This window comes from Prunus dulcis, chromosome 7, assembly GCF_902201215.1.
Source record: "Prunus dulcis chromosome 7, ALMONDv2, whole genome shotgun sequence".
In the NCBI taxonomy this organism is placed as follows: Eukaryota; Viridiplantae; Streptophyta; class Magnoliopsida; order Rosales; family Rosaceae; genus Prunus; species Prunus dulcis.
This window is the reverse complement of record NC_047656.1, coordinates 6297306-6323044: the sequence shown is the minus strand read 5'-3', so window position 1 is coordinate 6323044 and position 25739 is coordinate 6297306. Positions and strand designations below refer to the sequence as shown.

The 25739-nt window shown below is 41.8% G+C and overlaps 4 protein-coding genes and 1 non-coding gene across 5 annotated transcripts; 2 read left to right on the top strand and 3 right to left on the bottom strand.

Moving 5' to 3' along the window:
• Positions 1–6406: 6406 nt before the first annotated feature.
• On the bottom strand, positions 6407–6513 carry LOC117636217. Its single transcript, XR_004587018.1, has one exon. It is a non-coding gene; the product is annotated as a small nucleolar RNA R71 (small nucleolar RNA).
• A 57-nt stretch (positions 6514–6570) lies between these two features.
• On the top strand, positions 6571–8460 carry LOC117635272. Its single transcript, XM_034369618.1, has one exon. The coding sequence runs from the start codon at positions 6571–6573 to the stop codon at positions 8458–8460; it is 1890 nt and encodes a 629-aa protein (XP_034225509.1).
• Positions 8461–12395: 3935 nt separating this feature from the next.
• LOC117635271 lies at positions 12396–14404 on the bottom strand. The gene is made up of 3 exons (XM_034369617.1): positions 14084–14404; positions 13422–13954; positions 12396–13140 (listed from the first exon to the last, which is right to left on the bottom strand). Exons 1-3 carry the CDS (start codon positions 14402–14404, stop codon positions 12396–12398), a joined length of 1599 nt encoding a protein of 532 aa, XP_034225508.1.
• A 1164-nt stretch (positions 14405–15568) lies between these two features.
• Positions 15569–16623, bottom strand: LOC117635270. Its single transcript, XM_034369616.1, has 2 exons — positions 16141–16623; positions 15569–15988 (listed from the first exon to the last, which is right to left on the bottom strand). The coding sequence occupies exons 1-2, from the start codon at positions 16621–16623 to the stop codon at positions 15569–15571; spliced, it is 903 nt and encodes a 300-aa protein (XP_034225507.1).
• A 4754-nt stretch (positions 16624–21377) lies between these two features.
• Positions 21378–25349, top strand: LOC117634802 (ribosomal RNA small subunit methyltransferase nep-1-like). The gene is made up of 8 exons (XM_034369027.1): positions 21378–21496; positions 21601–21924; positions 22810–22902; positions 23812–23956; positions 24063–24173; positions 24248–24330; positions 24416–24473; positions 25029–25349. Exons 2-8 carry the CDS (start codon positions 21622–21624, stop codon positions 25106–25108), a joined length of 873 nt encoding a protein of 290 aa, XP_034224918.1. The 5' UTR covers positions 21378–21496; positions 21601–21621; the 3' UTR covers positions 25109–25349.
• Positions 25350–25739: the final 390 nt, after the last annotated feature.

Below are 25739 nucleotides of genomic sequence, written 5' to 3'. Positions count from 1 at the left end.
TAGTTGCTGCAGGTTGGTTTTGTTGTGTGTGATGAAGAAGACTATTTATTCATAAATATAATGAAATGAATTAACCTACTGATTAGTGTGTGGCCATTGTTATCAATCAGCTTCTCATATTGAGTATGAAATTTTGGGCAGCATAAAGAGGAAGAAGAAGACGTGTGACAAGAGGAGTCGCTGCAGTGTGTTAACATAATTAAAAACGTGTTGTATAATAATACAACACATTACTTCTCCAAATTCATCCAACTTGATTGAAATAGAACACACAAGAGAAACATGAGTACTCAATCAAGTGAAGAAATTATTATCACACATCACACAAAACAGTCATGCATTTTTACTTATTCTCACTTCCGCCTCCACTTGCTGAGCTCTCACCCTTATAATTGGCTCCCTCACGTTTTTTCTTTGTCTTCTTTTCTTATGCATTTTTTCTCTATTCTTGCTTTTCTATCAAGGCATGTTGGAGCAGGATTTCTTTCAAGAAGAAATACCTCCACAGGTTTTTGACTGAAGTCCACACGCTTCCTTGGTCGAAAGAGATCTCCGGACTTTGTTCCCGAGGTCAAACGATGAAAGAGGGGTGAGTACCTGCAAAAGTCACTCCGACGCTCAAGTCAGTATTTGCGCAGCGTACTCTCAGTGTTTAATTCCATTTTTTTCCCTCTAGCTGGAGGTCTAGCCGGGTTTTTATAGCATTTCGAGTTCTTGGGTTTGGCCATGCTTTCCTAGCCTTGCGCATCCCATCCCCCACTTCATGGTAGTGGGATCAGATGAGTTGTAGTGGGATCAGATGAGTGATTTGTGTCTCCCTCGCTCCGCACTTCTCTAGTGGGAGGGAAGCTCGATCATCCCACGTCTTTTGGTTGTGGCATATGGGTTAAGCCATGACAAATGAGATTTGGTCCCCACAGTGCCCCTATTTTTTCCTCTCTACACGCTTCGCGGGTGGAGAGGGAAAAATGATCTAAGTGGGATTTTGGAACAGGGTTTTTTCTGGTTGAGCACATGTCATCCGGATGGGCTCATGGCTGAGCCTAAATAAGCAATACCTTTTCCCTTGGGCTTGCTGGTCAAGCCCAAAAACATGATTCCTATTGGCTTATCACCAACCCATGCATGTTGCTTTCGCACCTTGCATGTGAAATATTCAAATGTGGACTTTCATGCACGTTGCTAACTTTTCAAGTTCCAATTGTGGACTGTTACCCCTATGTGGTGTATCCAAGTGCGGACAGCCGACCCCATGTGCAAGTGGGCCCTTTTATTTATTTTGGATTTCTGCGCCTTTGCTGATCTGGTGGGCCCCTGCGCATTTTCCTCTTGGCTGACCGACCCCAGTTGTGGTGTGCTTGGTTTTGAGCTGTTGCCAGCACGGTGGGTCCCATACTTCTTAGTTTCTCTCTCATGGCTGATCCCATCCCCAGGTGTCATGTGCTTTAATTTCTCTCTCCTGGCTGATCCCATCCCCAAGTATCATGTACTTTAGTTTCTCTCTCATGGCTGATCCCATCCCCAAGTGTCATGTGCTTTAGTTTCTCTCTCCAGGCCGATCACATCCCCTTGGCTTTGAGTTTTTGCCAATTCGGTGGGTCCCATAATTCTTGGTTTCTCTCCCCTGGCTGATCCCATCCTCAGGTGTTATGTCCCTTAGTTTCTCTCTCCTGGCCGATCTCATACCCTTGGCTTTGAGTTTTTGCCAATTCGGTGGGTCCCATAATTCTTGGTTTCTCTCTTCTGGCAGATCCCATCCCCTTGACTTTGAGTTTTTGCCAATCCGGTGGGCCCCGTGCTCTTTGCTTTCTCTTTGCTAGCCGATCTCAAATGGATTCCAATATTCATGAGCTCACCTTCCGAACCCATGCGCCTTTGGTTCTTCAATTGATCCAATGTGTCCACGCACATTTTTTTTTTGGTTTTCTTCTTCTCTTTTTCTCTTGTGTTTGAGTCGTTCCTTAGCTATCCTTCCGAAACTATGCACCTTCGGTTTCTCAACCGACCAAAGGTGTTCATGCACTTTTTTGTTGTTGTTGGCGTTTGAGCCGTCCGCGCGGGCCGATAAACTCCTTAGCTATCCTTCCGGACCCGTGCACCTCCGGTTTCTCAACCGACCCATGGTGGTCATGATGATTTTTTTTTCGCACGCTTGAGCTGTCCCTACGAGCCCGAAAAACCCCTTAGCTGTCCTTCCGAACCCGTGGGCCTTCGGTTTCTCAATTGACCCGAGGTGTTCACATACTTTTTTTTTTTACCTACTCCCAAGCGGTCCACGATCTAGTTTTTGCGTGAGGGGGTGAACAAACCTAGCTCCGTAGGTGTACGTACTACTTTGCATCATTTATTGCTCACATATGTTGCTTTCACTTGTCGTTTGTCGAAGCGCATGCAGCTTTATGTCAGGAAGCGCATGCACTGGGTAAAAATAATCGAGCTGTCCGTGCGAAGCTTATCTTTGCTTTTGAAAAACCTCTTTCCGTGACTTCTGTGAATTATTTTTCCAATTTTTCCCCTGTTATAAAAAGGCTGATCGATAGAGATGCACTCACCTGTAAAACCGTTTACACTTTGCTTTTGTTCTTCACATATAAGCTCTAGGCGTGAAGGGAGAGGAAAGTGTTCTGTGCCTTTGAGAACTCCGCCGAAGGGTTCTTGTTCTTGCCACTGCCTAGTAAGTAATATTTTCATCTTTGCTATTTTCATGTCGAACCACGAGATTTGGCCCAAGTCCGGTGGTGTCCCACCGAACTACGAGATACTTAAGGCTCGCACTAGAGGATGTGTTCTCGATAACATAGGGATCGATCCTCTGCCTTTGGGGTCAGATATGTACATCGGTGCCGGTATCCCTCGGGGTTCCTTAATTCTCTCGCCGGCCCATTTAGAGCATGTTAGGTTTCCACTCCACCCCCTTTTTCATATGCACCTGTTCTTCCTAGGCCTTCACCCCATGCAGCTAAACCCGAATTCTTACCTTCTCATATCTGGGTTTCTAGCCGTCAGTTTGAAATGGGGTGTGTCCCTTAGCTTTAAGGATTTCATTTACCTTTATGACTTGACTTGTGTTAAGGGGGAAAATCACTACTTCTTTTTTACGTCCGGGTCTGGTAAAAAGGTATTTACTTGTAAGCCCATTTCCACCAAGTACTGGAAAAACCAACTTCTCTTAATCACTGGGGAGTGGGCGGCGCCTGAGATGTCTAACATGCCTATTCCGTTGGAGTTTGGCCGAAAAACTGGTATACATATTTATGTCTTTGAAATACAGCTTATTGTGTTTTTGCAGGTCTAACTAACCTCTTTTTTGCAGTACTTCCTTCGGACAAAAGGTGTCTCCTTTCTGAGAACCGGATCGCTTGGTTGAAGGAGAATTTAGCTGGTCGAGGGTGGGATATCACACGCTTTCTCGACCCTGCTACTCTCATCCATCTGTCCACTGCTCATCGTTTGGCGACTTACCTCCCATTTAGTTTAGCTGATCCAAGCCTGCGTGGAATAAACTTGTTCAAAGACATTTGCTCCGTCGACGTTGACCTTTGTTGCACTGAGGATTCAGCGTCTCGTATCCGGGGCCAGCTTTCAAGAAAGGGAGGTTGAGTTAGCTCAACATAGCAGCTCCGAGGACTGCGTATCCGGGTCTGAGTCTGATCAGTCAGATATGTCAGCGCCACGCTCATTGTTGGTCCCCGGCCGTAGGGAAAGGAGACCAGGAAAAGAGCCCGAGTTTTCCAGGTCTGCGAAGAAATCTCTCCATGCTTCATAGGTCATCTTGGGTTTGGGCTCACCCAATGTATCTGCTTCGAGTACTCCGTACCGGCCTCAGCAAGTCCCTCATACCCCCACTCCAGCTAGCTCACTAGGCGAGAACGATTTCACGACCATGACTGATGAACAGATGTGGGGCTACCAATCACAGTGCTTGAACGCGGTACGTTTAGGATTTGTGCTAGTGTCATCCAATTGCCATGCCTTATCATAGTTGCTTCTTTAATGCTCACTTTTTACTTCTCACAGATGGTTGGTCTTCGCAACGCGCAAATGGCGAGGTTTCAGGCGTTGAACCGTGAGATATGCAAAAAAACTTCTCACATTTGCATGCCTTCTTTGCTTAGTAATTTTGTTTAGCTTCTCTTTATTTTGACTCTCTTACCTATGTTTGTATGTTTTTTAGGTTAAGACAGCAAGGGGATGACATTTGATACAATTATGCATGTTAAGGGCTAAGTGGCACAAGAGGAACATGAGCTTAAAGACAAAGCCAATTTGAGCCACACTCCTTGTCAGTCCAGTTTCGTAGGTCATCTTGCAGGCCTCATTTCAGCAACTTACACAGGTTGGATGAGGAGACATCCTTGATAGAAGTTGTTCCAATAGGTGTCTATTATAACATATCCAAATTTCAGCCCAATTGGATAAATCTGGAGCCCTCAACACGTCAAAGACTGAACCAAGTGCACAGAAATGTCATGTTGGCTGCCATCACATTTAATGTGGCTACAATCCCTAGAGCCATGTGCTACACATGGGCAGCCACACATGGGAGTCAAATCAGCTCAGAAGCTCAGAAAGATGAACAAAAGTCAAGCTTTCCATAAAGAAACCATACCAAAGCATGTATTTGTCAGCTGGAGCAGTTGGCAAGTATGGGCAGCTGGAGCAGTTGGGAGCAGCTAAGAGAAGTGTGCTTCACCAGCCAAAGGGGAGGACGAAATTCACTCTATAAATAGAGAGTTGCACACTCATTCAAAGGGGTCAGACACACACATTCACTTCATCCATTACTCTCATACACACATTCAGATTCACCACAAGGGAGCTTGGAGCTGTCTAGATCATTTCATTCATGTCTAACTAATCTTTAGGGCTAGGATCTAGTCCATTGATTTCCTTGCTTTTGTTATCAAGTTGTTATCTCCAGTTTATTATGTGCTTGATGTATTTTTTCTTGGATAGCTCTAGATATGCATCTAGCACAGGAAGGGGTTTAGAGAATGAAGAGCATGACTAGGACAGATACCATGTTCACTTGTGTGATTATCATATTCTCAAGGAGCTTAATGACTCTTGTATGCTTTATTCTAAGTAGATACCATGCTTAGGTTGCATATTAGAGATCACGTGTTGTGTAGATACCATGCATAATCACATGCCTTAGGAGAATCATGCATCCTGCACCTAGATACCATAGGCTTGTATGCGATAATCTATTGTTGATGAAGCTTGAGTCAATTTCTATGCATTCATAACTTGGATAGGAAAACTAGTGGTGGATTCCAAGGCTCTAACACCTCTCAATCATTGTTTCACAACTTGTTGATTGCTGCCAGTGTTTACTTTCGAGCACTTTCATTTCACTTTCTTCTTTTCATTTCAACAACAAAACCCCCCATTTCGAGTGCGTGTGTGGTGCTAGGATTCTGTCCTAGACCTTGAGTAATTAGCAAGAGGCATTGTTGAATTCGACCTTGCCTTTAGCTAGTTAGTCAGTTTCTTTGTTTTATGTTTTTTCTAGCATTCTAAGTAATTTAACTTGGAACCAAGTTACCATTCTCCGTGGGATCGACCTCGTATTTACATAAGCTATACTATAAATGGTTCGTGCACTTGCGAGAATTAAAGTTGCTGTTTTTAATAACTCATTTTAGTTGTTAAGAATTGGCTCAACAAGTTTTTGGCGCCGTTGCCGGGGATTCGGTAACGATGGTGCTATAGTTAGATTACTTTGATTGTTTTGTTTTTGTTTGTTTCATTTGTTTCTTTTCATTGGTTTTTCTTTTAGTATTCAGTTTTTGTATTTAGTTGTTATCTCCATTGAAAGCACTGAATTGACTTCCTTGGTGTGTGCATGTCCGAATCTGACCAGGAGCAAAGTTCACCTGAGCCACTTTCACCAAGAACCGCTGCTGTACGAGTTGGTTTGAGGAGGAATTATAGTTCTTCAAGCGTTGAATCTAAAAGTTACGAATCTGAAGGTTCAAGCAACATGGCAGAGATTCCGAACAACAACAATGATGAAGGAGGTGGTGCGCTTGTTGTCCAACCAAGAAAACCCCTGCGTGAGTTTTCCATTCCCAAAGTCACCGATCAACCTTCGTGCATTGTCTATCCTCAACTCACAGTTGACAGGTTTGAGCTTAAAAGTGGTATGATTCATCTTCTTCCAACTTATTATGGTAATACCACTGAGGATCCTTATATGCATATTAAGCAATTCTTTGAAATATGTGCTACGATCAAAATTCAAAACCTTGATGATGAGCAGATTAAGATGAGGCTATTCCCATTCAGTTTAAAAGATAAAGCTAAGTCTTGGTTATACTCTTTGCCTAATGCTTCAATTCATACTTGGGAAGAGCTTTCTAATAAGTTTTTGCAGAAATTCTTTCCGGCTCAAAAGACTAACAAGATTAGAAAGGAAATTCTTGGTTTCACACAAAAGGAAGGAGAAGCTTTTCATGAATGTTGGGAGAGGTACAAGGAGATGATAAGTTCTTGCCCACACCACAACATAGAGAGTTGGATGCAAATGCAATCTTTCTATGAAGGTTTGCTAGATTCGAAAGGATGATGGTAGATGCAACAAGTGGAGAAGGACTGATGAACAAAACAGCAGATGAGGCTTTTACTCTTTTTGAATCCTTGAGTGCTAACTCTCAACAATGGAGCCACAATAAAGGAAGAGGAGCTCCTATGAAAGCTGTGGTCTCTGAGGTAAGTACAAATAATGAGATTGCTGCAAAACTTGATGTTATGTGTTCTTTGCTTCAACAGGCAGGGACTGGCCCTCTAGGAAACAAAGTGGAAGTTCAAGACCAATCTTTTGCAGAGCACATGCTAGAACAAGCAAATGCCCTTCAAGCAAGGAATCCTCAAAATGATCCTTATTCAAACACGTATAATCCGGGATGGAGAAATCATCCTAATTTCAGGTGGAACAACAATCCAAATGTGCAACAATCTCAAGGACCTCCCCAAGGATTCCAAACACAACAAAGGCAATTCCAGCAAGCTCCCCAACAAGTGCAAGAGCAAAGGGGTGATCAAATGGGAGAATTGCAAGACATGTTCAAGAAGTTCATGGGGCAACAAATGCAAACCAATCAGAACCTTCAAAATGCAGTGAACAAACTAGAAGTGCAAGTTGGGCAGATTGCATCCTCCTTGAGCAATAGAGCATCCGGAACATTTCCAAGCCAAACGGAGGTGAATCCAAGGCATTATGAGCAAGTTAAAGCAATACACATCTTGAGAAGTGGTAAACAAGTTGATAATAAGGTTGGAGATGCCAATGAAGAGCAAGAAGATGGAGAAAACGTGGAGATCATTCAGCCACCACATGGGCAGCCCACAGCTTCCAACAAACAGTCCATCAATGCTCCTAGAAAGAGCACAGGCCCTAAGGTATCATCTAATGCTAATCAAGTTCCAATTTCAACTAATGCTTTTAGGCCTATTGCACCCTTTCCCAGCAGGTTATCAAAGTCAAAGAAAGATCAAGGCTTGGATGAGATAATGGAAACATTCAAGAAGGTGCAAATCAACATCCCATTGCTCAATGCTATTGCTCAGATTCCAAAGTATGCAAAAATTTTGAAGGATCTATGCACTAACAAGAGGAGATTCAAAGAGCATGAACAAGTTGCATTGAGTGAAGAGGTAAGTGCAGTCTTACAAAGAAAGCTACCTCCAAAGCTAAAGGATCCAGGTTCGTTTTCTATACCTTGCATTGTTGGTGATTTCAAGATTCCAAAAGCTTTGCTTGATCTCGGTGCATCCATTAACCTTATGCCATATCATGTTTATGAGAAACTTAACCTTGGTGAGTTGCAAGCCACAACTGTGAGCATTCAATTGGCAGATAGAACTATTCGGTACCCCAAGGGCATTCTAGAAGACGTTTTGGTGAACGTAGAAGGTTTAATCTTGCCAGCTGATTTCTTAGTCTTGGAGATGGAAGAAGCACCAATTCTTGACAATGAATTGCCCCTTATCTTTGGCCGACCCTTCATGGCTACTGCTAAGACCAAGATTGATGTAGAGCAAGGCACTCTCACCATGACCGTTAATGGAGAAACTGTTGCCTTCAAAGTGTTTGATGCCCTGAAGCCAAATGTTGTACAAGATTGTTTTCAAATTGAAGTATTTGGTAATCCAGGGAAAGAGAGATTTGATGGCCTTCCTTATTCAGAAGAATCATGCTTGCTGAAAAGAGGAGACAAGGAGGAGCAGGGGGCAGCCCACATGTTCAATGCTCCAATTCCCACACACAAGAAGGGGCTGCCCAAATTTGGAGATGTGAATATTCCAATCATTCCTACAATTCATTGTGATTCTATTCATAAACAGAAAAGGAAAAGAAAAGCAGCAAGGAAGCAATGGAAAAGGAAAACAAGCTTGGTGAACTCTCTTGCATTGCATGAGGTGTCGATTGAGCCCAAACCCCCCCATTCACTATAGAAAGTTTGGACGTCCGGCTGAAGACGTGAAACTTAGCGCTTCTTGGGAGGCAACCCAAGGTGACGAGGAGAAGATAGAATATGCGAGGAAGCTTGCTTGCGTCCTAATCGCTTCAAAGGGGAGTTTTTCTGAACTCTAACCTTTGGTTATGTCTTTCCCTTGTCTTCTTTCCTTTCATTTATGAGGCATTGCTTTTTCTTACACTCTAAACATTGAGGACAATGTTTCATTTAAGTTTGGGGGGAAGGATTTAGTTATGTTGTTTCAAATTGTCAAATTTTAAAATTTTGAGTGTGTCTAATGGCCAAAAACGCAGGATTTTGTGTCTTGTTTTGTTATCCTTCCAAACACCTATGATAAGACTTGGATCTAATACTAATATGGTTTCTCAGAAATTGATAGTCATTGTTTAAGGACTTTGTGTGGTTCTGAGTTAACTCTGTCTTGCATGCCATCCTTGCACTTATTGAGCACTTTGCCGAGTTAGTCCAATTTCTTGCTACTTGGAGACGTTATGCAATTCTACTTATCTCATGATCTTGGTTTCATACTCTAGAACTTATTTGAATATCTCTTGAGACATTTTGTTGCCATACAATGCTTAGGAAGTGATTTAGGCCATGTTTGAACCGTTTGAGCTTTTCTAACCATCCCTCTACATGTATTCATCCCTAGTCAACCCATTTGAGCCTACGTTAAGCCTCTCTTTGTGTAAACCATTCCTACCATAATGAACCTCTGTTTTCTTATTCTTACTTATTCTATGAGCAATTAAAGTTATCTTCAAAAGAGAGTTATAAAGAATGCAAGGTTTTTGGAGCAAAAGTGAATCATTAGTGCCATAACCCAAGTGTTGAAAAGAAATAAGTTTGGGGGTATTGGTAACTAATCAAAAGAGGTAATGAAGTGTGACCAATGTAGTCACGGCCCTAGGGTGTTATAAAAGAGAAGATCATGGTGATCTAGGGTAAAGAGCCACAAAATTAGGCCAAATAAACAGATATGAAGGTGCTGAAATTATGTTCAAAATATGCTCATGTATGTGTTCCTTGCTTGTTACAAAGTTCAGTAATCTCTCATGCTCTTACCTATGCTTTAGTTGTGCTCAAGATGTTGTTATATATCCATATCCCCTCTTCCATTCAACCACTACCCTAAGCCTCATTACAACCCTTGCAAAGTCCTTTTGATCCTTGGTATTGTATGGTATTACTGTGGAGAGCTGATTTGATAATGAGCTTATGGGGTTTGGAATTCTTGATTTTGTTCTAAGTGTGTGCGCATGTACTAATCTGAGTTGCAGGTGTTGTTCTGATTTGGCATTCACACACTACACTTAAGGGTGTCATTGTGAGCTTTGCTTTCTCGTGAATCATGTATGGAACTTAGATTGTGATTGTTGTGTTTCTTTGGAACCATATACGTTGGTGATTCTTTGAGGATATTGTTTGGAAGGCTAGTTGCTTATTTCCTGTTTCCTAAGTTGTAGTTTTATTTTGTTTTGCTCGAGGACTAGCAAAATCTAAGTTTGGGGGTATTTGATAAGGTCATAATTTCACACATTTGCATGCCTTCTTTGCTTAGTAATTTTGTTTAGCTTCTCTTTATTTTGAGTCTCTTACCTATGTTTGTGTGTTTTGTAGGTTAAGACAGCAAGGGGATGACATTTGATACAATTATGCATGTTAAGGGCTAAGTGGCACAAGAGGAATATGAGCTTAAAGACAAAGCCAATTTGAGCCACACTCCTTGTCAGTCCAGTTTCGTAGGTCATCTTGCAGGCCTCATTTCAGCAACTTACACAGGTTGGATGAGGAGACATCCTTGATGGAAGTTGTTCCAATGGGTGTCTATTATAACATATCCAAATTTCAGCCCAATTGGATAAATCTGGAGCCCTCAACACGTCAAAGACTGAACCAAGTTCACAGAAATGTCATGTTGGCTGCCATCACATTTAATGTGGCTACAATCCCTAGAGCCATGTGCTACACATGGGCAGCCACACATGGGAGTCAAATCAGCTCAGAAGCTCAGAAAGATGAACAAAATTCAAGCTTTCCATAAAGAAACCATACCAAAGCATGTATTTGGCAGCTGGAGCAGTTGGCAAGTATGTCAGGTGGAGCAGTTGGCAAGTATGGGCAGCTGGAGCAGTTGGGAGCAGCTAAGAGAAGTGTGTACAGGGCCCGTCCTTGGATTTTCGGGCTTCACTTCACCTGTTGGATTTTCCACTTGTGCTGGGCCTACCTCGGAGGCCACTCCTGACCCATTTGACGATGTGCCCTAGGTTGCTTTTGCTTCGTTCATTACTTATTGTATTTTTTTTTTCTGCTTTGTCTTCGTTTTGATGTACTTGGTTATCTTGGGTTCGTTCCCAGACTTCCTGGCTCACTTTATTAGACTTTATAAGTTATCCACTTAATTTGAATTTTAACTCTGACGTAAGTACCTGAGGCTTAAGGTTTTTTTTTTAAAAAACTTGGCCAAGATCCTCTCAGGATGAATCGCCATTTTCAAATTCAAAAAGTAAGGATTGGATATCCTATCGCCTCCGCATTACGCCCTTACCAGGCGTTCCTTCGTGAGCTACGTCTCTAAGTGAACTTCTATATCAAGGGTAATTCGATTTTTAGGTGAACATACCTATCTCACTCATGGCTCATAGACGCAAGCTAAAACTCCACTTCCGCCTTTGCGCAGATATACCAAAGAAAGAAGATTCTCCGAGGAGGAGGGCTTCACCTATGTCAAGGAGGGAGTCCTCGCAGCGAGATTCCAAGAGCCCTAACGGAATCATTGAGATATGTTCTCAAGATTCTTCTGTCGACTCTCCGATGAATGCTTCAGATTACTTGGCGGTCCCCAATTCATTTCGTGGGTCTAGGTCTCGGTTTGGTGATGCCAGAGGTGGAGGGAAGGCTACGATGAGGACTACCCCAAGGGCGCGAGATGAAGCCGGTCCATCTTGTGTTCCTCGCTGCTCCTGCCACTATGACCATAACATGCTGCTGATGGAACGCAACCTACTCAAGGAGGATCTGGCATGTGTTAGTGCCCAAGTGACTCGCCTCCGGAGTGATCTTGCTGCTGCAGATCGCGCAGTGTCCGCTGCCCATTCTGATGGCATACGAGAAGGATTTAGACAGGGTATCCACCACTTCCGTACCAAGGCCAAAATGATTTATCCCTATGTGGATTGGGATGGTCTCCCCTTACCGTCAGACTAGCTCGTGCTACTTATGGGTCGTGCCCGTAGAATAAGTGGTTTTATGTATTCTCTAGCTTTAAAAAATTCGGAGGCCTTCGTCCAAAAAACATTTCATGTTTTTTCTTTTTATGGCCATAATGGCCTAATGCTAGTGTTATGTTTAATCATGAGGTCTTCGACCCTGTCATATCTGCATTCTTATTCATATTGCTTGATCTCTAACCATGTCATGGTCCCCGATCATGTCATAATCTCCGATCACTTCTTTATGCGCGATTTCCAATCTCGTCCTTGTGGGAGATCTTCAACCACTTCTTCATGCGTGATCTTCGACCACGTCTTAACTGCGATCTTCAATCGTACTTTTTGCTTTTTGGCCATGCACCTTATATGCCCATGGAGTAGTATATTCATTTTCTTATTCACAAGGTCTTCGACCACGTGCGTTCGAGTAATGCTAATTTAAACAGACATGGCCTTCGACCAAACAGTTCGAATGTAAAGAAAATACGTGTTCCATTAAGCGTTCATCGAACGATGGACAATTTAGGGAAAAATCGCAAATGACAGAAAGATGAAAGCGATAAAGAAATGAAAAAACTCAAATGAAATACTTCCTCAGATGAATTACATTCCAAGGGCGCAGTACATATTGACGGCTCTCGATATGCCTCAGCATATAGGCCCCTTTTCCATAAACCTCCGTTACCTCGTACGGTCCTTCCTATGTCTGTCTGAATTTTCCTGCGTTTAGGTCCTTAGTATTCTCCATGACCTTTTTGAGTACCCACTCGCCTAATTTGAATTTTCTATGTCGTACTCGTTTGTTGAAGTAATTGGCTGCCTGGTTCTGGTAGTTGGCAAGTCGTAACGCTGCAACTTCTTGCTGTTCTTCAAGCATGTCAAGGTTGTGAGCTAGTTGTTGTTCATTATCATTACTCTCTACCACCAATGTCCTGACTGTGGGTAATCCACTTTCTGTGGTGATGACGGCTTCAGTTCCATATGCCAAGGAAAAAGGGCTTTCATCGGTTGGTTTCCGTTTGGTAATGCGGTATGCCCATAATACATTTGGCAGTTCCTCCGACCATTTGCATTTGCACTGTTCAAGCCTTCTCTTCAAGCAATCGAAGATCGTACGATTAGTTTTCTCGGCTTGTCCGTTTCCTTGAGGATGATTCTGGGACGAGAACTGTTGAATGATCCAGTTTTCCTCACAGTAACTTCTGAATTTATGGTTATCAAACTGAGTTCTGTTGTCCGTCACGATGGCCCTTGGTATCCCAAAACGACAAAATATATTCCGCCATACGAATCTTACCACATCTGTTTGGGTCACTGTCTTGTAAGCCTCGGCCTCCACCCATTTGGTGAAGTAGTCAGTGGCCAAAAGGATGAACTTCTTGCCCCCCACTGCGGTGGGAAGTGGTCCCACGATGTCCATCCCCCAGCGGGCGATGGCCAAGGCCCTACAACAGGGTTAAGTTCCTCGGCTGGTTATCTGATAAGGAGTGTATGCCTTTGACATTTGTCGCATTTTCGTGAAAATTGTTCTGCATCGCGGGCCATGTAAGGCCAAAAATATCCATGGGTCAGGGCTTTGTGGGCTAAGCTCCTCCCACCTATGTGGTTCCCACATGTCCCTTGGTGTATTTCTTTTAACGCCCATTCGGCTTCACATGGATCGAGGCATCTGAGATATGGCCCTGAAAAAGACTTACGAAAAAGTGTGTCATCTATAATGGCATACTTTGCAGCCTTTATTCGTAATTTCCTTGCCTCGATCGGGTCACTGGGTTGGGTTCCCTTTGTGAGATAGTTCATGATTAGAGTCATCCACGTTTCTTCTTCGACATCAATCTGCATAACTCCAGGACCAATTGGTATGCTGGGGCTCGATAGGAGTTCCACCGGGGCGACCCTCATGTCTTCCACCGATGTTGATGCAGCGTGGGCCAAGCGATCTGCCTGAACGTTCATTTCTCTTAGTATCCGTTTGAACTCTATTTTTTCGAACTTGCTGGCTAAATCCTTTACTAACCGTTGATATGCCCCTATTCGTTCATCCTTAGTCGCGTATTCATCAGTTATATGGCTGACTATGAGGCGAGAGTCACTATGAACAACTAAGCGTCCCACCTTCAGTGTCCTTGCTAGTTGGAGTCCCAACACTAGGACTTCGTATTCCGCCACGTTGTTTGAAGTGGGGAAGTTTAATCGGACGGAGTACTCTAGGTCCACTCCTTCAGGCAACGAGAGGACGATTCCTACTCCGGCTCCTGCCTGATTAGATGATCCGTCTACATACAATTCCCATTAGGCCTTGTCCAGGTTTGTTGCTTCCTTGACTTCATCGTGATTTTCCTGTTGTTTGTCAGGTGGATAGCATTCTACTAAGAAATCGGCAATTACCTGACCCTTCTGGGCTGTCCGAGGTTGATATCTAATGTCGAATGCTCCGAGCTCAATGGCCCACTTTGTAACTCTTCCTGAGAGGTCAGGCTTTGACATGACCGCTTTGATTGGTTGCGTCGTCAATACTATGATCGTGTGTGCCTCGAAGTATTGGCGAAGTTTCCACTTGGCTGTCACTAAAGCTAAAACGAGTTTCTCAGCCAGTGTATATCTTTTCTCGGCCTCAATTAAGCTCTTGCTCACATAAAATATGGGCTGTTGGATTGAATTTTCCTCCCTTAGCAGTACAGCACTTACAACAATTTCAGTGACAACCATGTATAGGTACAAAGGTTCACCTTGCTTTGGAATAGTCAGGGTCAGGGGACTGGCGAGGTACTTCTTCAGCTGGTCAAAAGCTTCTCTTTGTTCTGGCCCTCATATGCTTCTGTCCGTATTTCGAATTGCCTGGAAGAATGGCTTACAACAATCCGACGATCTTGAAATGAATCGGCTGAGAGCCGCTATTCGCCCAGTCAGAACCTGCACATCTTTAGGCGTTCTTAGATCAGGCATATCTCGCAGCGCCTCCACCTTCGATGGATTGGGCTCAATGCCTCGCTTGTTCACTATTTGCCCCAAGAATTGCCCCAATGAAACACCGAATGCGCACTTCTTTGGGTTAAGCCGCATGCAATACCTCCTCAGTATGTTAAAGACTTCTTCCAAGTGCTTGATATGTTGGGATTTTTCCTGGCTCTTGACGACCATGTCGTCGATGTAAACCTCCATCGTTTTGCCGATCTGGCTTTTGAACATCTTGTTCACTAATCTTTGATACGTCGACCCTACATTCTTCAGCCCGAATGGCATCACTGTGTAACAATACAAGCCTCGCTCGGTGACGAATGCCGTCTTTTCCTGGTTCTCAATTGCCACTGGGATTTGATTATACCCCGAATAGGCGTCCAGGAATGAGAGAAGTTCATACCCGGCGGTGGCATCTACCATTTGATCGATCTTTGGTATCGGATAATAGTCCTTTGGGCACGCCTTATTCAAGTTAATGTAGTCTACGCACACACGCCATCTCCCATCCTTTTTACTTACTACCACGACATTCGAGACCCAGGCCGGACACCATACTTCTCGAATGAATCCTGCCTCGAGTAATCGGTCCACTTCATCGCTAATAATTTGGTTTCGCTGAGGTGCAAACCTCCTCTGCTTTTATTGATACGGGAGATGGATTGGATCAGCATTCAGCCGATGACACGCGATCTCCGGGTCGATCCTCGGCATGTCTTTATGTGACCACGCTAACACGTCCTTATTTTCTCTTAATAACTCCATTAGTTGGTCTACCTCATCTTTATATAGGAGGGAGACCAACACTTTTCTATCAGGGTAAGAGGGATCCAGAACTTCTTCCTTGAGTGGTTCGATGGTCGGAAGCTCTGAGTTATCCTCCACCTCTTACTCTGGTGGGTCCTCCATTAATTGCTATAAATCCTCCCCCTGCTGCGGAGTTGCAGCCTTAAAGTTAGTTGCTATGTTGTAGCATCGTCTGGCCTCCACTTGATCCCCCTTGATATCGACTGTGGTTCTCTCATCTTCGGACATGCACCTCATCACCTGGCAACGTGTCGATGCTTCTCCATCCATTCGATGAATCCAGTTTCTTCCCATTATAGCGTTATATGCACTCGGCGCGTCTACAACTACGAAAGTAACGAATAGGGTCTTACATGCGGCAATAACCGACAGAGTCAAGTCTCCGATCAGTTGAGCTTTTGTCCCTTCAAACGCATAGATTGGTGTTGGGTTTAGCTGAATCTCCTTTTCATCTAGCTTCATTCTTTTGAAGGTGCTCCAGAATAACACGTCTGCGCTACTTCCCCCATCAATCATCACTCTTTTTACCTACGAATTTGCAACACGGAGGGTCACCACTAACGCGTCGTTGTGAGGAAACTCAATTTCCTCCATATCTTTCTAGTGAATGAGATGACTCTAATCTTCTCCAAGGCTTTGGCAGATTTAGAGGCAGATGCGATCCCATTTATGCATCTCACCTTTTCAGCTTGTCTTTTTTTGAACCGGGATCGAGCCTCTTTTCCTTCCACAGGATTCGGTCGACCGTGGATGGTGTTGATCTCCAGCAGTTCTTCATTTGCGATATTGCTAGTCATTGTTTTTGACCCACCCTCTTCATTTGCCCTATTCTCAGGTTTAGTGCGATACTGGGATAACATTCCCTTTCTCAGCATTGCCTCCACCTGATACCTGAGACTTCGGCACTCGTCAGTAGTATGTCCAAAGTGATTATGATGGGCCCGCATCTTGTTCCTGTCTCGCTTTTTTGGGGATTCGCGGATCGCAGGCGGCTTTCGAAATATACCTTTGCCCTTGTTCTCGTGAAAAACTTTGGCTAAACTCACCGTGACCCTGGTGAAGGGTCGGCTTTGCCTAGGTCCGTTGCTAGGCTCTTGTCTCAAGGAATATCGCTTCGTCTCCACCTTTTGCTTCGATGGGGTCTTCACTAGAGACCTGTGCATCTTTGTTCCAGGTATGACCCTTCACGAAATGCCAATGAAGCAGTATGAGAATCGCACTCTTCAGGAGTAGACATTTCCTTCGTAAAACGCCTCAAGTAGTATTTAAGGCTTTCTCCAGTACTTTGCTTTGTGCTAAATAGGATCGTGACATCTTTTCTCCTCTTTTGATTGCACATGTACTGAGATATGAACATTTCACAGAGTTGGGTGAAACCGCCAATAGACCTTGGTTTCAGCTGTCTAAACCATATCAGGGCTTATCCTGACAAGCTTGAGGGGAACAACTTACATAACAGGGCCTCGTCATCCCCTTCGAGCACCACTTGTTGTTGGAAATGGTAGATATGCTCAATGGGATCGGTAGTGCCCTCGAACAGCTTAAACTTAGGTTAGGTGAACTTAACTGGCTTCTTGGCTTTCAGGATGTCTTCCATGAATGGCGACTTGCAAATTCCTTTCGCCACCTCCAAAGCTAGTTCCGTGGGTGTTTGTGGCTTGTACCCTCTGACAATCTTCTCGATCTGATTGCGCAAATAGTGTTCTTTGCCCTCTTCGCCATTTCATGCAGGTCGCGATCTTTGTCTTGATCTTCTGTCGTGGCCTTGTCCCGGACGCTCAAGTATGTGCTGCTGGAGGAGTCTCCCTCAGAGATCTCATGTCTCTGCTTCCTCTTGCCCTCTTTTGGGCCCTCATGGCTAGTAGTGTTCTGCACCTTCTCCAGAGCTTTCTCCGCTACCTTTCTCGTTTCACGCAGCTCTTTCATGATTTCCCTCAATTGGATAACAGCAAGGCTTGGTTCCCCATCCTGGGAGTTGGACCTTACGCTTCCGGGTCGAGGAGTGGACGTCACATTCCCGGGGATGGAAGTGTTTGGAGTTCCCTATGCAAGTTCAGTCATATTTATGATCAACTTTGCAAGATTCCCACAGACGGCGCCAACTGTTGGAGCAGGATTTCTTTCAAGAAGAAATACCTTCACAGGTTCTTGACTGAAGTCCGCACTCTTCCTTGGTCGAAAGAGAACTCTGGACTTTGTTCCCGAGGTCGAACAATGGAAGAGGAGTGAGTACCTGCAAAAGTCACTCCAACGCTCAAGTCAGTATTTGCGCAGCGTACTCTCAGTGTTTAATTCCATTTTTTTCCCTTTGGCTGGAGGTCTAGCAGGGTTTTTATAGCGTTTCGAGTTCTTGGGTTTGGCCATGCTTTCCTAGCCTTGCGCATCCCATCCCCCACTTCATGGTAGTGGGATCAGATGAGTTGTAGTGGGATCAGATGAGTGATTTATGTCTCCCTCGCTCCGCACTTCTCTAGTGGGAGGGAAGCTCGATCATCCCACGTCTTTTGGTTGTAGCATATGGGTTAAGCCACGACAAATGAGATTTGGTCCCCACAAGGCACCTCCATTTCGCATCACTTATCTTACCATCCATGAATGATGATAGTGAATGGTAAGAGTAGTTGCTCACTATGTGTGATGAAGTGAAAGATAGGATTTGAGTAGCTGCTGCAAGTTGGTTTTGTTATGTGTGATGAAGACGAAGAGGGGTGGTGTTATTTATTCATAAATGTAATGAAATGAATTAACTTATTGATGAGTGGGTGACCGTTGTTGTCAATCAACTTCTCAGATTGGGGATGAAATTTTGAGCAGCATAGAAAGGAAGAAGACAACTTCAATTTGAAATTTTGAGCAGCATAGAAAGGAAGAAGGCAACGTGTGACAAGAGGAGTTGATGTAGTGAGCTAACATAATTAAACATACGGTACAATGATATAACACATTACTTCTCTAAATTCATCTAACTTGATCCAAATAAAACACACACGAAAAGCATGACTACTCGATCAAGTGAAGAAATTATTATCACAGTACATCACTCAAAACACTCATGCCTTTTTACTTCTTGTCTCAAAGAGAGTGCGTTGATGGGGAATCGATCTTTGTTTAGATTACAGATACAAGGCCCAAATACCACTAGACTGATGCGTCTTCTTATGCAATGTGTGTATAATTGTAGTATTTATTACAATCTAAAAGAACTAAAAAAACATTTAAAAAAAAGTTTAGGTTTCCCCTGCCCCACAAACTCTCATTTTCTTTTTCTTTTGGTCTCCCAGCCGTCATCCTTCTTTCTTCTCTTCTCTCTCCATCTTTTTCTTTTTTCTTCTTCCTCTCGCCAGCTGCATCTTCTTCTTCTTTCCTTCTTCTTTCTCGGCTTCTTCTTTTCTTCTTCTTACTCGCCATACTCCCAACCACGAAGTGGTCCTTAAGCCCTCAATCTCAGTTCAATCCTTTGCCATTGATGCTCGCTGAACCAAATCGCACCGCACCAACTTCTCAGCATGCCGATTGTAGTTGTTCTTGCATCTCCTCGGCGCGGCGGCGGTCTCCAAAATAGGTACGCCGATGACCTCCGGTTCAGTGGTCGGCAACTCTTCCAAGCCACGGTTATCGAATCGTGAACACCCCTAAAGTTTTGCAACATATTCTAAAATCAGCAAACTGACGAAAACATCATCAATGAGTGCCACGCAATAATACTCATATGTTGCCAAGAAAAATTACATATTCGAACATTTTGTCTCAAAATGATATATGGTGGGTTAGAGCATTTACAATCATGCTCCCTATTTTTTAGTTAAAATTTAGCTAAAAACACACACACAAAGGCTATTTTAGGAGCTCTCTATAAAATTTGAACTCCAATCATACTCTCTAATTTAAAGTGTCATAAATTTAATAATTATTTTTTAATTCAATATAATTGGTCCATCTCTATACCAAAAAAAAAAAAAAAAAGTTTGCATTAATTAAAAGTTTAAAATATGCATAAAACAAAGCAGTATGAAATTATAGGGAGCCACTTAGGGAGTCTATGGTGTATACTCTTAGATTAGAAACCTCAAAATATTTGAGTAAACGTTTTATTTTTTATTTTTTTAGTGCAACCTAAACTACAGAATTAATACTTTGGCTAGGAATTTCTTTTGGGGAAAATATTATTAGCAGTATTCTCCAAGTTCAACATAAGAGTACTATTAGGAGATATTTAGGAGTCCATAATATTTTCTTCTAAAAGACCCCCAAGGTTTCAAAGGAGCTGGATAAAAGTTGCTGGAAGTTCTTTTGTCTTATGGAGGCAAAATTGTCTCACATGTCATGGAAGGAAGTGTCTTTGCCTAAAGAGTTAGGTGGGCTTGGTATTAGATCTGCCAGTTAATTCAGTTTAGCTTGTTACAAAAAAGTACCTTTGGAAGTATCACTTCTTTTCCTTTAAAAAGATATCGACTCACTCTTTAGCTTGGGAAGCTTTCCTTGATGCTAGAAAAGTCTTACTTACAGGACAGAGATGGATAAATGGAGATGGCGACTCTATTTTGTTGTGGACCTGTAACTGGATCTTCTCTTTTCCTCTTAATAATCTAATTCATCCACAAGCAATGGCATGGCTGGTCTAAATACCCTCAGTAAACCTCTCTTCCTTCATTGGCAAATCTAGGAAGCAAGGAATAACTTGGTCATTAAGGCAACCCAACCCCACCCTGCTCGTGTTCTTAACATGGCGGTCATTTGGAATTTGAGTTTTGGTTGCATAATTTCAACAGGAAGTGCATGCAAGATTGCCAATCCTAGTAACCCCATTAAGTGGCAGCCTCCTTCTAATGGCTAACTTTGATGGCTCTGTCCTCATTCCCACTTAAATATCCAAAAATCACAATAAGAACAACAACAACAAAAAATTCATACAAACCCATCCTCGAATTTGCCGAAGTGAAAGAACCTAGGCCAAGAGGAGGTTCCTTGCTTGGCAGATCAATCGTTTGCTAAGAAGTTCAAAGTGCAACACATCCATCCAACTTTTTCCATCCATTTAGTATCTTGATAGTGGCACACCTACGCATCTTGAATAAGAATGACCAAAAGTTCATTTCATCGGCCACCTTGATTGAAAAGAGGGGAAACACCATCCTCACTAACAAATTATTGCTTACTTAATTGAAGTATGACGGTAGTCCTGGCTAGCAAACTGCATATGTGATGCTATCATAAACATGATTAGTTTTAATAACCAATGTGATCACATAATAAGAAAATCTATATGTGCCTCAATTTAGTTATAAGAACTTCAAAGATTTAATTCATCCAAGTATATATCCAATAAACAAAACAAAAAAGAAAAAGAAAAAGCATTTGGTGCTATAGCTTAGATGACAAATACAATATATGACCACAATTCACAAGTAAGGCAGTGACACCAACTTTTTTCAGACCAAAAAATAACCTGACCTCCAAATCTGGCAAGGGGTCAAGTGATTTTTTTAATAAATTGGTGCTTGCAATTGTCATAGAGCAGTGCAAGAGAGAGAGAGAGAGAGAGAGAGAGAGAGAGAGAGAGAGAGAGAGAGAAATCCAAAAATAGTAGAGAATTAATCTCCAACAAAATTAACTATAATATGGCAAGGAGAGAGAGAACATAGCTGAGTTTTTAATCTTTGAATTTGAAGTATCTGCTAGCACATAAATTGAAATAATTGAAAGAATTTGAAACTCTGTAGAGCAACTTGAGAGTGCGCAACCGTGAGCAAATTGAAAGAATGTTTTGGATAAAAGCGGAAAAATAAAAGACTTTGTGGGGTCAAAACATAATTTTTGAAACCCTTGCCGACAGATTTGAAATTGTTTTAAAAAGTGGGATTAAATTTGTAAACAAAAACTCTTGTAAACCTACCTTCAGCCGCAGCAGCATCGCATTTGTAAACCCACAGCCTCTGGTTCGTGCTTTTCTTCTTCTCTCCCTCCACATTCTTTTCTTCTCATTTTGGCTCTTGTTGAGTTGTGATTGAGAACGATTTTTTTCAAACTGTTATCCAGGTGAGGCTTTGGACCTTTTGATTTTTTTTTTTCTCTGTTTTCTTATCATATTTATTTGTTGAACTCAATCATGTAATACGAGATTATATCTCTGCTTTCTTCAGAGTCTCCTGCGAGCTACAAAAATGGTGAGGCCATATGCAGTGAAGGGAAAGAAGCGAAGGAAGAGGGAAGATAAATATGAAAGAGTAGAAGAAGCAGAAGAAGCGTCAGAACCAGAAGAAACAGAGGCTTCACAGCCAGAGGACGTTAACAAGGGAGCTATGGTTGAGAAACAGAGTAATGGAAACGAAGGAGAAGAAAAAGTGGGTAACTCAATTGAACTTGAGGGTATTCCAATAACCCCAGTAGAACTTAGCACCAAGAACGGACCTGGGGCCATCTTCATCCTTGAGAGAGCTTCTTTGGAAGTTGCCAAAGTTGGAAAGGTACAATTTCATTGTTATTCTGTTTTTTATGCTTATTTTTGTGTTTTCGTTTGTATGTTTGGATAGAGGAGCTGGTGGGGTAGATCCACAGAGGGACAATAGGGGTCGGTTGACCCCGTGAACTCACCCATATCCTTAATGGAAGCTCCAATCTCGACCCATTGGACGGTTGGTGGGCGACCCCAGAGTGCACACCAAGTGTTCACTGAAATGATCCCCAGAGAGAGGGGTCTTCCGTTATGTTCACGGATTTCACTTAACAGCCTTAGGCACTTCTAAATCATAGAGGTGCTGCTGCAAATGCGAAGAAGAAGGCCTTTCTTTTTCTCAAATAATTTCACACTAAGGGGTTCGCATTGCTTTTGGGTTTCTATGCCATTGTTGAAACGGTCTGTTTGGATTGTAAACGAAACGTAGTGAGTGCTGTTTCAGTTGTCTCCTTAATGATTTGTGTTTAAAAAGGAAAACCCACCGTTTGTTTTGTATCAAAATAAGTCAGCACACCCCTTGATTATTGTTTAGGGGCTTTTTGTTTGGTTAATTGATATAGGGTTTTGTGTTTTGATTAATACGTTGGCCCACAAGATATTTTTCCATGAATTATGAATGATAGTAGTATTGATTATGAGAACTCATCTTGTGATGTTGTTTTTCCATGAATTATGATTGATAGTAGTATTGATTAATTTTACAAGGTACTTTTCTTTAAAATAAAAATTGGGAACTTGTACACTTTGGCCCCTCGGGGTATAAATCCTGGATTCACCAAGTGCTTAGGCTTTTCTGGTTTGGGTTTAGTTTGTTTCTTCAATGTTGGTGTTGCTGTGCCTTCTTTGAACCCTTTGTCTTATTCTAAAAAATTTTGAACTTTTTTTCTTCTTACAGACTTATCAGCTATTGAATTCTGATGATCACTCAAATTTCTTGCGGAAGAACAACAGAGATCCTGCTCTTTACAGGCCCGATATTGTTCATCAGGTTAGCAACTCCGGGCAATTGTCCCGTGTATATTGTATTCCATGAAATTTTTCTTTATGAACTTCATACACTTTTCTCTTTTTTTATTTTTGGGGTTTAAATTTTTGTGAATAAGCATAAAGTGAACTCATTCCTATAGTAGCAAAATAAAAGAAAGCAGGTAGAAAATAAATTAGGATAAACTCGGAAGTTGTAGACATCAGGGGTTGTAAATCCTACTCCCCACATCTGATGGGAAGTCTTCGGCTTTCTTCTTTTATGCCCCTGTTTTGTACTTTGGAAGGTTAAAAGTACCTCCTACTGGTTTTTGTTTGAACTATTGCTTGTAGGAGGGTTAATACATGTGTCATTATTCAAAAAGGGGTGCTGAGTGCAGATCACCTCTTTCTTCATTGCCAGGTTGCTTCGTTTTTATGGGTTAGGCTGTCTAGAGAGTTTGATTTGAGCTGGGTTGTTCCGGAATATTGTGTGGCTTTATTATGTGTGCACCACAATGTTTTGGAGGTAGGAAGAGGGGTGTGTTCCTGTATAGATGTGCTATAATGGCTATTTTCTGAGTAATTTGGATGGAACGGAATACAGGAGTGTTTCATGGTGCTAGGGGCAGGAGAGGGAATACTTGTGGGAGAGGGTTCAATTTTGGGCTTCATTATGGCTTGGCTGCCGACAGAGTTCAGGGGCAATTCTTTTGTTGCTATCTTTTCTGATTGGCGGGCTGCTGCTTCCTAATGCTTTGTTCTGTTATTCTGGATGTATTTTTCTGTATTCTTGTTTTCTGTTTCTGTTTTTGATTCATTTAATCAATTGATTAAATGAATTTTCTTTCCTATTAAAAAAAGAGGATTTATTGTTTTGCTTCTAGTATACTGAAGTGTTATGCGATCCTAACTAAATATTTGATATCTGCAGGCTCTACTTATGGTTTTGGATAGCCCAATTAATAAGGCTGGGAAGTTGCGAAATGTGTACGTGAGAACTGCAGCAGGTGTTCTTATTGAAATTAAGCCACATGTTCGTATCCCAAGGACATTTAAGCGGTTCTGTGGTGTCATGTGTGAGTTCATCTGTTTTTTGGATCTTAAACAAATTAATTTTCTCTGTTCTTTACATTTTCTAGATGGCATGTTGTCATTATTTTAATCCTGCCAACCACCTTGCAGTGCAACTGCTACAAAAACTGAGTATTTCTGCTGTTGGTAAGCGTGAGAAACTTATGCGTGTGATAAAGAACCCTGTGACACAGTATTTACCTGTCAACTCTCGCAAAATAGGTCAGTATATCATGGTTTATAATCAATTTTGTCATATCTATAATGAAAACTGAAGATGTATTCTTGTGTTTCAGGCTTCTCGTACAGTTCGGAAAAATTAGTTAGCATACACAATTATGTTGCTGCTGCTGAAAACAATAGAGACTTTGTTTTTGTGGTATGTCAGAACTAACATTTTGGCGATAAGTTCGAATATTATTTGTTTATGCTTGCAGCTATGTTATAGTACCTGTATTTTTCAGGTTGGTGCGATGGCTCATGGAAAAGTGGAGACAGACTATACTGATGATTTTATATCAAGTATGTCTTTGCTTTTCATCAGTATAATATTTAATATTTTTTAGGCATATTTTTCTTCTGCTGTTTTGAAGTTTGCGGAACCTTTTGATCAGTGTGACTTCCAAAGGTTAAAATAGTTCCAGTTTTGAACTGATTGAAGGATTAGAATTTTGACAAGACTACATTGATCAGAAGAACATAACATTACTAGAAACAATATTTGTGAAATGTTTAGGCACAAATGCAAACATTTATCCATTGTTAACATTCCATTCAAGAATTGAAGTGAAGTCAATAACATATTAACTAATATTCTTAGGTTTGAAATCTCATATGTGGTAAGTGAGATGAAAAAATGAAAAACCTGATTATCAAAATGTGCTTGAATTCAAGCACATAACTGTACGTTTGTGCAATCTTTATCCTCAAATGGCAAGTCAATTTCTGCTTCATGCTTTGGTCCTTATTTCTTAATTCTTAATCTTGTTTTGAACTTTGAATTTTTAATGCTTGTGGCTATGTTATTGAATTCAGTGATATGCAATTTAACACATCTTATTTTATCAATTTTTGCAGTCTCTGGTTATCCCTTGAGTGCTGCATTTTGTATTTCGATGATTTGCCAAGCATTGGCGGGAAAGTGGGATATTTTGTGAACCATTCTTCTGGTTTTAGTCTGAATCTTAGCACTTCATGTTATTCTTATCTATGTGATGCATAATCTTTCGGTTTCATTGCTTTTAGGGTTTTGGGAAGTGTTTGTATCAGATTATGTTCTAGTCTGTCTTTTATTTGATGAAATTTTGAGGGTTATGGTGGAAATTTATACATACCTTCGTCTGTAAATTAACTAATTGGTCAAGTAAATTAACCTCCAAATTATCAGGAAATTTGATACATGATGTGTAGATATTTCACAAGCTAAGACAAACTCGAATGAAATCTACGAATGGACGATTCTGATAACCTATATGTTTTCTCTTCTATTTTCTTGTAATACACTTTCCTTCTGTTGTTTTTGACAACATCTGAATATATTTTTCGAGATCAAATCCAAGTTCATTAAGAAAACTTGACCACGACTATGTTGTTTTCAGCATTTTCAAAGAACATGAGAATTCAATTTCCCTCATGTCATCTTAGGATTAGAGGACCACTACTGTGGAAATTCATCTCCTCATACGCATCGTAGTGGATTACCACCGCCGACACCTGAGCTCAGGCCGTTTTATAGAGTAATATATCTTTTTTTCCCTAAACTATATTGAACTATATAAAACTAGTCAA

Bases quoted from the DNA above. Each gene is read 5' to 3' on its own strand.
- LOC117635272 (XM_034369618.1), top strand. From the start codon at position 6,571: ATGGTAGATGCAACAAGTGGAGAAGGACTGATGAACAAAACAGCAGAT.
- LOC117635271 (XM_034369617.1), bottom strand. From the start codon at position 14,404: ATGGTTGTCACTGAAATTGTTGTAAGTGCTGTACTGCTAAGGGAGGAA. The intron at 13,955-14,083 runs GTAATTGCCGAT...TCATCTAATCAG, and splicing joins GGACAGCCCAGAAGGGTCAG to GCAGGAGCCGGAGTAGGAAT. The intron at 13,141-13,421 runs GTATGCCATTAT...ACCCTGTTGTAG, and splicing joins TTACGAATAAAGGCTGCAAA to GGCCTTGGCCATCGCCCGCT.
- LOC117635270 (XM_034369616.1), bottom strand. From the start codon at position 16,623: ATGCACAGGTCTCTAGTGAAGACCCCATCGAAGCAAAAGGTGGAGACG. The intron at 15,989-16,140 runs GTGAGATGCATA...GCAAATTCGTAG, and splicing joins AAAAAAGACAAGCTGAAAAG to GTAAAAAGAGTGATGATTGA.
- LOC117634802 (XM_034369027.1), top strand. From the start codon at position 21,622: ATGGTGAGGCCATATGCAGTGAAGGGAAAGAAGCGAAGGAAGAGGGAA. The intron at 21,925-22,809 runs GTACAATTTCAT...TTCTTCTTACAG, and splicing joins AAGTTGCCAAAGTTGGAAAG to ACTTATCAGCTATTGAATTC. The intron at 23,957-24,062 runs GTGAGTTCATCT...ACCACCTTGCAG, and splicing joins GCGGTTCTGTGGTGTCATGT to TGCAACTGCTACAAAAACTG.